The sequence below is a fragment of the Strongylocentrotus purpuratus genome, unplaced genomic scaffold, assembly GCF_000002235.5.
Source record: "Strongylocentrotus purpuratus isolate Spur 01 unplaced genomic scaffold, Spur_5.0 spur5_scaffold_9, whole genome shotgun sequence".
Taxonomy (NCBI): domain Eukaryota; kingdom Metazoa; phylum Echinodermata; class Echinoidea; order Camarodonta; family Strongylocentrotidae; genus Strongylocentrotus; species Strongylocentrotus purpuratus.
In genome coordinates this window covers 28,693,990-28,707,479 of record NW_022145615.1, presented here as the reverse complement: position 1 = coordinate 28,707,479, position 13,490 = coordinate 28,693,990, and the positions used below count along the sequence as shown (strand labels likewise).

Below are 13,490 nucleotides of genomic sequence, written 5' to 3'. Positions count from 1 at the left end.
ACAAGATGTCTGTCCAGTTGCAAGGTCTAATATCAAACTGCTTTCTAGTCCTAACAACATACATGTACACAGTACCAGAGACAAATCAGACCCTTTCTCAGACACAAAACCAAACACAGTACTTGGTCTATTAAACATCAGTAAACATACGCAATAAAATGATTACTACACTAGATCTACATCAAGCCTGATACCAGATTGAACAACACACTCCTTACCCAATACTGTAGGCCATTTCCGTAATCTGATCAAATTTAATGCAAAAACCTTTGTTAAGTGCCCTGTTACAAATTGTTTTATTCACCTGTTACAAATAATTGTATTTCAATAGTCAGAATGTGAACTACATGTGCATACACTTCTTGTTGTTAGGTAGACCAAGCCATACTAAAACATGGTACATTTTCTAATATTTGATTTCAAAAGAAAGTGAACCATGTTTCATGTTGCTTGGTACAATTTCTTTTGGAAAAAAAAGGAAATTGAGATACAGTCTCGATTTTTATACAATTTGTTGACATGTGATTGGTATACTAGCCATTGATATGATGCTTGATTCTCAAGATGCATAATTCTGATATTCTGTTTTATTCAGCCATTCCGAGATGCTGGCGGTGCGGCCATAGCTCTCTTCTCAGCCCGCTACCACGCCCCACACTCAACACCCACCCAGGCAGTACTCCAAGCTGCTGTGTTTCAACTCGACCAGGCTCTTAGCAGGTATGCACAAACAGACAGGGTTTGAAAAAGTTTTTTAAAAAGGGTTTGAAAGAGAAAAAGAAGGGGTTTGAAAGAGAAAAAGTAGGGGTTCGAAAGAGAAAAAATAAGGGTTCGAAAGAGAAAAAGAAAGGGTTTTTAAAGAGAAACAGAAGGGGTTTAATATTTAAAGAGTGAACTTAGGCTTGCTATCTTTTTTCACAGGTATGCACAACCAGAAGGGGTTTGAAAGAGAAAAAGACGAGATGGAAGAGTGAAATTATGCTTTGCTACTTTTTTTCTCAACATTGCGACAGAAATCTCACACGAGATGGAGAAGAAGATGTTAGAATAGAACAGAAATCCATGTCAATTCTGAGCACAGTGAAATGCTGCCCTCTCTTGGTTGGAGGGGAGTAACTGTTAATACATGATTTCCAGCCTGAGCTATGCCCTCACCTGAATAAATATATGCCAGGACGATAGGAATGTAGTTTTCAGGAAAAGGCATGTTGTTTTTGTTGATGTTGGCAACTCGACTCTATTATCAAAAGCCTGTTTGTTTAAAAAATCACTGAGAAAGAAACTGATGAAGCAGGAGTACTAGTATTATGTTGAACCATATTCTGATTTTATTGGAAGGGATTGAAGTCTTACAACTCAACCCAGGGAAAAGCTGGGATCCATGTCGACATTGAGCAAGTTGATATACTGCCCTCTAGTGATTGCTAGGATATAGGATTTTACTCAGGCTCCTAGTATACACTTTAAAGTTTATAAAATGCAGGAAAGTGTTGCTTTTGAAGATTTTGTTTTTCTCTTCCTTTTTACAGAACATGCATTAAAGATATTTCTTATTATTTTATTACACTTACGGCTAAGATTTTTTTTCTTCCCGGTCTTATTCCCTTCTTTGCTTGTTCATGGCAGGTTTTCTTGTACTTTTACTTCAGACAATAGTCAACATACTTTACATTGGTATGTAATCTGTAATTCTTCCTGGTTTTAGGTTCAAGAGGTGCATGACTACATGTACACATATAATACTCATACAGTATATCTTGAGACGTTGTACAATGTATATAACGTCTAGGATATGGTTGCCTCATATATTGTCACATCCACGTATTTAAGCTTTCGGCAAATTCATCACAGGATATTGTTTGCTGGTTAAATCTATACAGATCACTACACAGGTCATATGATAGAAAATATCTGCACATGTTGAAAATTGTGAGAAAGCATGATCATATATTGTTCATTTTCATATGAACAGTACTTTGCACTGTTACTCTAATTTTAAGTCAGGAAATACAATAATAATTAATTAATCTTCATGATTATCTGCAAATCCTTCATATTTAGAACACATGTATTTTTCACTGGTTTTCAAAGTGTAGTAGTCTACTATCTACATGTAAATTACACTGAATTTGACTGAAACTTACTTGATAAATAATTGTTGTTTGTTTTGCAATACAGGTTTTTATTTGCACACATGTAGGCTATGATGTATGAGGCCCCATTTGTAAACTTATTATTTACCTCAATTATTTATATATAATTTACTTTTTACCAAGTCATATAACAATTTATATATAATACAATAAAAAGTGTATAATTATTCATAAATAATGAAACCATAATATCCATTATATATAAATAATGATTTCATGAAATCCAAATTGTATACAAATAATAATTTCAACATAATTATTTATAAATGATGATAACACAATGTTAGTTATTTATAAACAATGAATTGCATATTTTTTATTATTTGTAGATAATGATTTCAAAATATCCATTATGTAATGATTAAACAATATGGATTCACTAAATTCACTTTTCACGATTTTATAATACATGATATTCAATTTATTATTTGTAAATCATTTTACAACAGTCTGCAATTATTAACAAACTCATCAAATCAAGAATAACTGTAAATGTGGAAATATTTGCGGTACATTAATTTTAAGGGTCCTAAACATGTTTGAGATTATATATTATTAGGGAAATAATGTGTCGTAATGATCTATCATGAAGTGGTGAGGAGCTCACTGTTCTTCCATGATATCCATTTCACCTGACACATTTACATGTACAAATCTACCGCATCTCTACTTTCACTCAGGCACCCTTGATAGAGCACTGTACAAATATATGATCCGTCAGTTAAATCACCTGTCGGTACTAACTTTGGAATACTGAGGATTCGGGTCAAGTGTATCCTCCATCTTGTCTTGAACTTTTTCCTTTGAGTCCATGTACTAAACTTACCCATCTTTGAGCAGAGATCATTGTGTCAAAAAAGAGCTTTTATAACGCAGTCATTTGCTGACTTGGAAGGGATTCAGCATCTTGTATGCTCTATGTAGCGACATTGAAAGATATCGATAGAGTTAAAGTTAGAGTAGTGATTTTTTTTTAAGGTTAGGTTTGGGGAGGGTTAGTGTTTAGGGGTATATTGTTGGTTTTAGGGTTGAATATAGGAATTTGGTTAATGTAGGAAACTCTCCAGTGAGCAAATGTTGCTGAAGCATTACTCATAGAACCTTGAATGAGGGTTGCCAGATTTAGTGAAGGATAAATCTTTTTTTTTTCTTTATTACTTTCTTTTCTTTAAAAAAAATTAAATTTTACTTCAATTCACCGACTATTCAGATGTTACTTTGATGTACAAATATTTTCCACTCTTTGCCTGCACTTGTAAGAAGAAAATGTATACTATTCCATCATCACACTTAGAAAGAAAACCCCCCCAAACCCAGACCAATAATGACATTTCTTTTATGCAATGGATAAGGAAAAAACATGCAGCAACAGGACATGAAGCACCAGAGTATTTCCCAATAAAATAATAATGCTTGACTACAAGAGCTTGTGTACATTCCAAACAAAATAGGATCTTCAAAATCAATTTTATCTGGGAGGTAATGTACTTTTATGTTTTTTTATTGGATGTCTTTGCTCCATAATGGTAACACATATCCTAGCATGTTTTTACATTTGTCAAATGAAAATGTTATCTGATTAGAGTTCCTTCTTGGAAATGCTTATTTGAACATTGCGGTAATCAAATAAATGACTGAAATTTAATTAGAGTTAACCACTTCAGGGAAATGTAAATGAATGAAAATTAAATTGTCTGCCTTTCAATTATTTCTGTAAAAAATGAACCATCTCATATCGGATGATCAAAGCTCCTTTGATGCAGGACTCATTAAGAATGCATAGTGCATTTCCCAAAATTAATATGATGTTGGGATAATTTACCGGCAAATTACTATGATTTGGTTTATACTCTAGTTAGGAATATACATGTATTAAGATGAATGAATGTGCTGATTAATATGATTTGCGTTCAATATTTTGAAAGCACTTGGATAAAGTGTATAGAGGGTGAATGCCCTACTCTTTATAATATATGATGTGTCTAGATTCAAAGCTCAGCCACAACTCTGCATTTTTTTCTATCTCCTACTCTGTACCATAGCGAGAAATGGGGACCAGATAGGAAATAATGAAGAAAAATTTCTTTTATCATTTACTAAAAGCCAGAAGGACACTAACTCTTATCAATTTACTTGGAGGTAGAGGTAACGACCTTCTGGCGCTCAGATAATGATATGCCCTCACTGTAATCATAATTATCCAGGCTTTGAAGATGGTGCATATTGTGACAGGCATTAAACAATAGATTCGTTTACAAACGTATTAAAATTTATAGACGTTTCATTCTTGGGGACCCAGTGACGAGGTTTTCCATTAACCAGTCATTATTGAACTACAATACTCAATTTAATAATTGTTGCTATGTTGGGCAATCCTCAGACAAGTTTTCATGATGTCAAGAATAACTTGTGTTTAATAAGTATGCATAGAATTTGAATATGTTAGTGAATCGGTCTATTGCCTTGTGATATCCGATACTTAATCTTAATAATCCCTTATTATCAAGGAAATTGAATCAAATCCATATTTTTCCTATCAGTAGCCCCTCCCCCACCCCTCCTGCACCCCTCCGGCACCCCTCCCACACCCTCTTTCAAGCACATTGGTTGTCCCTTTGAAGATAGGACCGTCATAAACAAGTTGTATGAATCAGTCGCTTATTCTGCGGTCAGGAAATCAAGAAAACCAACTATTGAGTTTGATGGGTGATTCATTTGTTTTTCATGCTTCAGAATTATGGATCATCATAAGTTCATTTTGACAGCCAATGCAGCTGCCCTTCACTGCACCGTACTGGTGATCTAAGGGGAGGGGGAGGGGTATATAACTGCCCCATGCCCCCCTGTTTGAAGGCAATCTGGTGCTATACCTTCAGTACACAAACAGTGAAATCTGGCCCTCTAATTGTTTTATTTTGCCCCCTTTTTGTAATGGATCCTTGATATGCCCCTGCTACATAATATTACCTTGACCATGTGCCAAATGAAGAAAAAAAAGTTGGCTGTCATAATTTTTTTTAATATCTTCAATTTTTTCCAACAATTTTTAAAGAAAAATTGATAAAGAGAGAAGTAATTACCCTCTTTGCAAGTGTGTGTTTCGCAGCTTATGAAAATGTTAATGTATCCTCTCATCTCCATACAAGAGTGATCTTATTAATAAATGATCACATGAGACCTTGTATGACTTTGTTATTATTACCAGGTTTTTTAAGGCCATCGTAACTTTTCTCCCTAAACCTGATTACCCACGATTAGTTGCAATCCTTACTGACCTTGTACGACCCTATTGTTACTCACATCCCCTGCCTGCCTGCCATAGCATGGACTGGCGCAACAGTCAGATGCATGAATCATGGTTTTGTGTGGCAAGTATCGTCCTGACTGCGTGCCGCTCCCTGGACATCAATCTCGTAAGATTGAAACTACTAGATTACACAACCCACATTGAATGAGTAAACAAGTAAAATGTTCACTGAAATCTCAGCCCCCTTCCCCCGCCCCCTTCCCCCGCCCCCTGCCCCCGCCCCCTGCCCCCGCCCCCTGCCCCCGCCCCTGCCCCTCCTCCTGAATGAGAAGAGGTCATTATGAGTGTTTGGCAGTCTTAAAAAATAATATTAATAAAGAAAAAGAAAATATGTCTTAACTTGATCGACCAAGGTGTAGCAAGAAGCTATGGTAATCGCATAGCTCAGAGATCTACCCTCATTTGAATAAAAACAAAGACACTTCAGTTTAATTCCTTAACATTTCTTTTCAACATACATTAGAAATTAATTTTCAACCAAAATGTACATTTAGCAATATTCTAATCATGCAATTTCAGAACAGGCTCAACAAATGGGTACTTGATGGTTTTGCTCAGACCAGAATATGTATAACTTGACAAATATATACTTGGAAGTCACAACACCATTTGGAACAGTCTGATCTCATTTGATTCATAAAACCTGTTTCTTCACTTATAGAGTGAAATACCCCAAGGAAGCAGGAATTATTCATGACGGTTTCATATTCAGGAGTGAGTGGGTGGCTGCACGCTGGCAAACCACACTTCAACCCTTGCTTGGGATAACGTGGAAATGTGGACAATTTCAAAGTTGACCGTGGGGGTTGCAGATGCCATTTTCATTATCCTAACATCTACATGTATATTTTATTGATTTTGTATGAATGATATAGTGTCATGAACTCAAGGGAGGGAGGTGAGAGGGGAGGGGGGGGGGGGGGGGGGGGCAGATAGATGGAAACTAAAGTATTTATAAATGCCATAGTCAATGACCTAAAAGGAATCAAGTAAACATGTATATTAATTTCAAGTGAAATGATCGAGTAAGTATTGAGTTGCTTATATTTACTACCTCAAGTATTTCATCATACTTAAAGCAAATATATATCCTGTCGTTTTATATACTCTCCTTTTCTTTCATCGTCTTTATCTGTTCAGTTACGAGACGCAGAGGAACGGGTTAACATGGATCTACAACATGACGGGATCCTCTTTCACGAACTTTGACCTGACCATGAGCAAGAAGCTACTGGGCATGCTCAGAGACGGGTACCCAGCACGGCTGAAGCGCATCTACGTCGTTACACCCCCTCTATGGTTCAAAGCCATGTATAAGATCCTCACACCAATGCTGAAGGAGAAGATGAAAGAAAGAGTAAGTCTGGATTTTAAAAATATTTTTTTGATTAAAAAAGAAGAAGAATGATTACTTTGCTGATTATCATATCATATATCATATATATATATGTGGTGGTAATTTACCTGGCTGCTAAGAAAGCGTAACTGCTTAGTAAGCAACCAGAGGACCGACGACTTTAGGTCCTCTCCGAGGGACCTGGTAATGAGGATTAATGCCTTACCAAAGGGCACTAGCACATCGACTGGTTTTGTACCCGGGTCACAGGATTACGAGACCACTGCTCTACTAACTGAGCTATTGCGCCTCCTCTGTTATGAAAAATATCCACTTAAAAGTACTTCACATTTGAAATTAATAATGCAGAATGTTTTCCTTGGGTACTTGTGTCTCTACACTACGATTGATGCTGATAAGAGCACTCTTATTTTGTGAGTGTTAATGAGTTGTTTCGTAATCAAGGAGCAGGATTCCCAAAGCTGTCATTATCTAACTGTTACAAAATTACTCTTCAAATGTAGATGATACTCCAGGAAATAGAAAATGGCATCATTAAGTTACGAAATACAAACTAGACCTTGCGGTTTGTAAGAGCAAGTCTGTGGATTGTTATGAAATGTGATGAAGGAAGATGACGTTAATTAGATAGAACAGGATGTATGTGGCAGAAGAGATGGGGCTTGAGAGTGCAAGAAACCTGGATGTGACATTTTCAAAATTCCTCTCTCAAGATGCTCGTCGTCGGGTCAGGTGAACGTGATGTAAGTTCTTCACTGAGCAGCTGGCATTGGATTGAACTTTATTTCTTTCTTTCTTTCAGAGATTGTTTCAGTTTCTGTCGATGGATTTTGTAACTTTTCCTTTTGTGTCGTAAAGGAAATCTGGATAGAAATCATCCTTTTCTCTGAACTCCTTTTCTCCTTAGTTCCTGATTCTTTTGTTTTTTGGAAATCTTATTTTCCAGTAAAAACAACATTTCATATGCTTTGGCATGGATTGTGTCCGATATTTCAGTGTGTTTGTTTTCTTGCCGAAGGCCCATTAAAAACAAAAAACAAAATTTCTCAGTTTGTATTACCTTCCTTCATCACCCTTTTTCCTGCTATTATCCTTGTTTAGTTTTGCACACTGACAACACTGGCTAATTTTAGATCATTGCTGCAGTATGAAAGGAAATGCTATATCTGATTGATCAGTTCCTGGCTGAGATTATCATCTCGCATTTCCAGGATTCTTAGAATTATTGCAAGACACAACAGCAACTGTTTTCTCTGTGATTTGTCTTTATGTCTCTTTCTTTCTCTCTCCCAGTCTCTCTTCCATCTCCCCCTGTTTCTCCCCCTCTCTTATTTTCCACTGTGCCTTTAAAAGATGGTGGCCATTCCAAAAATAAAAAATGATGGCCCTACTTTGCCCCCTCTATTTTTGGTTTGTCGTGATCTCTCCTCGAAAACCTTTCATAATGTTGAATTTGAGTAAAAAAAATAACCACAAACAAACACTCTAGTTCTCTCTTTCCCTCTCTCTCTCTCTCTCTCTCTATCTATCTGTCTCTCTCTATTTGTCTCTGTCTCTATCTCTCTCCCTCCCTCTCTCTCTCTCTCTCTCTCTCTATCGTCTCTCTCTCTCTCTATCATCTCTCTCTCTCTCTGTATCTGTCTCTTTCTCTCTGTCTCTGTTTCTGTTTCTCTTTCTCTTTTAGCTGTCTTCATTTCTGGAGCATTGTCTCATTCATCACTTATCTCTATACTATATATACACGCTCTCTTTGTATCGTTTTGTTCTCTGTCTAACCGTCTCATTCTTCAAGCCTGAGCACAAAGATCTATATGTGGGACTGCAGTGATAATGGGTCACATGAATGTGTCCTCTCTGCATGTAGCAATACGTGCCGATACGTCAGCGTGCATCCGACCACAGCTACATCCATGGCAGTGCTAGAGGATTAGACTAGAGCGGAATGTGGTGCCTTGCTTACGCACATTGAAACTGACCCATTAGGAATCCCGCTTCTTAAAGGTGTGATTCTTCTGGGAAGTCGTTCGATACCACAGCATGCCAGGGATAGCTGGTGATGTATGCAAGCTTCCCTCCTTTTGTTTGCGGTTTGCGCACTTGCACAGAAAAGTCAGGCCATTACGTCAGAAATGCCGCAGGGACCACTACTTGTTTCGAGTGATTTCCCGCATCGCTGAAATCGCATGTACATGATGATTATATCTACTTTTTTATGAATAAAGATGTTATCGCATTGTCAGAATTGAAATTCCAAGATTTATTAACTGTTTGTGAATTTTTCTTGCGTGAGGAGTACCTCCCCAGATAATAAATCTTCACAAAGAAATTGTTCAAAAGGAGCTTTCTATGTGCTCATCTCTGGAGTATCTAAGGGTATTTGCTATATATGTGTACCTTAAAAGAAAACTGATGTCTCTGCCAATATGACACATACAGTAAATGTAGAAAAATGCATTTGATCAATTTTTAATCTCACTCAAAGCAAACATTTCATTTGAAGATTATGATACCAACCAAGCCTGTGCAGCTTAAATCTTGTCACATCTTTTCCCACTGGTTAAAACTGATCAATCTGTTTTTCATTTTCAATGTTTTCAAAATCACATACCGGTACTCTCTTCGCTCATATCAAGTACATTGTATACATGTGGCAAATACCTGAATCTCTATGTTGATCAGATGAGATGATATGAGGGACTTTCCCTTTAAAGTGAGATGAAGCAATGTAACAGACCATCTCGTACTTATCCTAGTCCCTCTATCATAAGATGAGAATGGTCCATGTCAGGATGGTCTTCATCAGCTGTGCCTTGCCTGTACAATGCCTCTCTCTCTCTCCTGCATTGCTTCAAGCTCTGTATGCTAATTAAACTCAGCAGCTGTTAATTGAATTAAAACATCATTAGGTTCCGAGAATCCGGACCATTTATTGCATTCATTAGTGAAGTTTGGATTTGGAGAGTGGTATGTATTCTTGAAGGTGCTGTTGATATCGTATATGGTGTTTTCGTTCTGAGTGTTTTTGGATCTACATCTATGTGGAGTTTGATGCGAAGGATAGATATGAGGGAAATGTTGAAAGCAACATTGTGTATAATTGCACCTGTCATGGATGCTGGCTTTTAAACTTCCACTATGTGAGCATGCATATGTACATATCTACATGTGCATGTACATGCATTAAACAGTGTACTACTCACTTTAGATGGAGTCGGTTGAATTGGTTTTATATCCATTTGTCCTGTACTTTGAAGGAAGATATATCGTCTGTTTGGAGCCAGAAGGGTGTTAAGTCATATACTTTAACACAGAGTAAATGCCTTCTGGCACTGGAACAGATGATTTTATGTTCAGGACAATTTATTTCAAAGTACTTTTCAAAGGTTTTATTGATGCTGTATAAATAAATGTTGGTATTGAAAACTTAGGAAAACAATTTAGATGTAATGAGTTAACGACATTGTTGGACTTTGTACAATGCTTTTATGTCAGTCATGTGCTGTTAGATATTTCTGCACTGTTTGTACATCGGAGGTTTAATGCTGTAAAATATTTATATGCAATTCTCAGAATTGCTTATTCTTGGAAGAGAGGAAGGTGTAAATATCATAGCTCAGCTAAAACAGGTACACGGCGATGACATAATTATATTATCCAAAAGTATTCAGCACTTTGTGTCCTGATCAGGAAAAGGCACTTTCTTAATCCATAAGCTTGTATTAAAATGTTATTATTCCGGACATTATGACAAAGCTTATTTTGAACCTGTTGAAGGAAAGAAGAGATATCATTCAAAGAATATGATTATAGCAGCTGTTCTTTGATTCATGCGCAAGGTGCAGATCCGTGGCTGAATATAGCTCAAGTGATGAGAAAGAGCTATTTCCAGAAAAGAGCTTAACTGCCGTTACGTGTACATCTGCCTGTCTGCTTTGTTGATGAGTATAACCATATATCTGACGTGTATGAGTGTATATTTGATTCATTGTTTGGTTTTCAGGTGAGAGCTATTAAAGTCCATCACAAGTTCATCACTAGTCCGCATCTTTTTATAGAAGAGACTTTTAATAATAGTTTCATGAAAGTTATGATTCATGTAGTAATTGTTGATTTTTTGACCAATTTATAGATCAGCTCCTGGAAATTGCAGGAAGATGTAAAATTATGATTTCTCTGTGGCATTTCGCTGGTTACGTCTGGCTTCAGGCCGTTTGATACCATCTTGGGACTCTGTGTTTTGTTCAGATCACCGATCTGTGAAAGGGGCATGTGAACTTTCACTTAATATTAAAGAAAGCCATGTTGTTGCCACATGAACGTGCCTTGCAAATAGCATTAACTTATGCACAGAAAGAGAATGTACATACAATACAGGTCTAGCTCTAGGAGTATGCCTTTAATCTTTCTGTGACATCATCTACATGTATATTTACTTGTACACAATACATTTTGCTTGTACTTTATCTGAATAGTTAATAAGTGATATGTTGTAATTTCTCTCTAACATTTCTTTTACCCTTTCCGCGCAAACCATAAACCAAATAAAGAAGAAAGTGGCAAAATTTATGTTTCTTTACCCTTTCTGCAAAAAATAAAAAATAAAATAAGAAGAAAGAGTGACCCAAATTTATATTTGCATCCTTTTGCAGCGCATAGGAAGATAAGATGTAAGATGTAGAATTAAGATGCCTTACGTTGCTTGAACTCCTCGGTCGTATTTCCTCATGAGTAAGATACAAGTGGGCATGCAGGGAGATTGCGAGTGATCAGGGCATTTCCTATTGTGCTGTTGAGAGAATCCTGCTTCATATTTACCCCGGTGACTCAATGTTTGAGCTACGATTACTCAACCAATTAAATGCTCATAATACCAGAATACTGTGCTATTTAGTTGATCTTATTTTTGGTATATTGGAGGACCATGTGTACATGTATGTATTGTGCTTAGATAGTGGATTCCTATTTGAATCCTACATGTATGTTTAGCAAATTTTAGAAATCTTGGTCTTGTTTCCCGAATAGCCCTTTGCGCTAGCTTGTGATGAGTGTATCGGTCTGGTGAAGACGCAATTTTGAGCTTCAGGAAAATATCCAGAGTCTGAAAATAGCTGGTTATTTTGGCCCATTGATGCATCCTTTTCTTGGGTAATGATATTGCAAAATGCATACCGGTAGCAGCTAGAGATCTAGTCTCACTGGTGCACAACACAACAAATCCCTCCCATCCTATCACACCGAATGCTTGTGTGAAGACAAGCAAGCCCCTAGCCAGTTTACGTAATGATCATGTGAAAAATGACCTTAGAGGAGGTGGGAGGGGGGGAGGGGGAGGGGGAGGGGACACTGCCTATGGGTTAGTGTGATAATTACTACAAGGTCCCACCATGACAAATAAGTTCCTATGTAAGGCGTCTGATGACTTCCGAGAGTGACATCGAGTCAGCGAGAGAAACGTCCGATTCACGATGATTGGCATGTGATCTTAGTTTTGATGTATCTTTTTATAGCTTAAAGGTACTATGTCCCATTTGCAGGCCAAAAAAATGAAAAAGTTAAATTCCAACTGCATTTGAAAGATAATACTAATTTAGAACTTCCCTAAAAAAGGTGGGGCTTGAAAATGTCTTCAAGTGGGAAAATAATGACTATTAGTTGTCAAATCGACTTTAGGGCTATAGAGCCCAAAAGTAATAGTCTTGATTTTCAGACAATTGTACCGAATGGTCATACGTTTTATGCTGCGCAAAGATTCAATCAGTTTAATCTTGGCCATCACAAGAAGTGGGTTATTGATGTACATTGTAGACAAATGCTCATGTACCCTTTACAACTCTTTTCATGTGTGTTATTACCAAAGAAGAAAAAAGCCAGTCAGTCACTCAATAGTGTCTGACAGTGAAGTAAACAGGTTTCCTTGCATAATTTGAATATGAGGACACTGCTAACGTTTAAATTTCACAGATAGGACATACATGACATATTCATAATTCCTGCAAAGTTCTACAGAATTTGAGGTTGGCTGCAAACGGGACATAGTACCTTTAAAGCTAGCCACCTTGCGTTTGTTAATTTAACTTTGTTTCCAGAAAAGCTTGCCATATAATTGAGTGATACTCATGTGCTGTACAGGTACATGGATTGTTTGGACTAGCAAAATGTAATCAAACTCTCAAGCTCATTGAAATTATCTACTAAAAAGCACCAACACACAGAAGCGCTTGTGGGACTACATGTACATGATCTGTTTGTTGGCCCAACAGCCTACATTTCCTTATTTTTCTTTGCTCATTAATAATTAGCCTTTATTCATTTCACTGCAAATTTGTTTGATAGATATTATCTACTTTTTGTCTTGAGCATTCAGTCTATATTTTGTTGGATTCTTTACCACTTTGTATATATTTTCCATCATATCCAGAAACCAGGACTGCCTTTAACTAACAGCATCTAGCATTGAGGCCTTGTAGCCCTCCTGATCACTAATCAATCACTATTTATACCCTTGAGAGCTTTACAGAGAAGATTAATTGACTATTTTAGTCATATCTGTATTCATATCAGATGAAATTGAAGTCTATTCATAAGAGTTCATGTGATCCCTAGCCCCCCCCCCCCCCCCTCTGATTTTAGACAAATGTGAAACAGTCTATTGTGGTCTCTTTAATTAGTGTTG

General features: G+C 36.9%; 1 protein-coding gene across 1 annotated transcript in view; it reads left to right on the top strand.

Annotated features, from left to right (window-relative positions):
* The window catches only part of LOC764213 (tyrosine-protein phosphatase non-receptor type 9), a 77,982-nt gene that overhangs the window by 39,629 nt on the left and 24,863 nt on the right, over nucleotides 1–13,490 (top strand). The window contains exons 4-5 of the mRNA XM_030976327.1: nucleotides 596–720; nucleotides 6,601–6,817. Coding sequence (XP_030832187.1) covers nucleotides 596–720; nucleotides 6,601–6,817 — 342 coding nt within the window. The remainder of the gene's footprint in view (nucleotides 1–595; nucleotides 721–6,600; nucleotides 6,818–13,490) is intronic.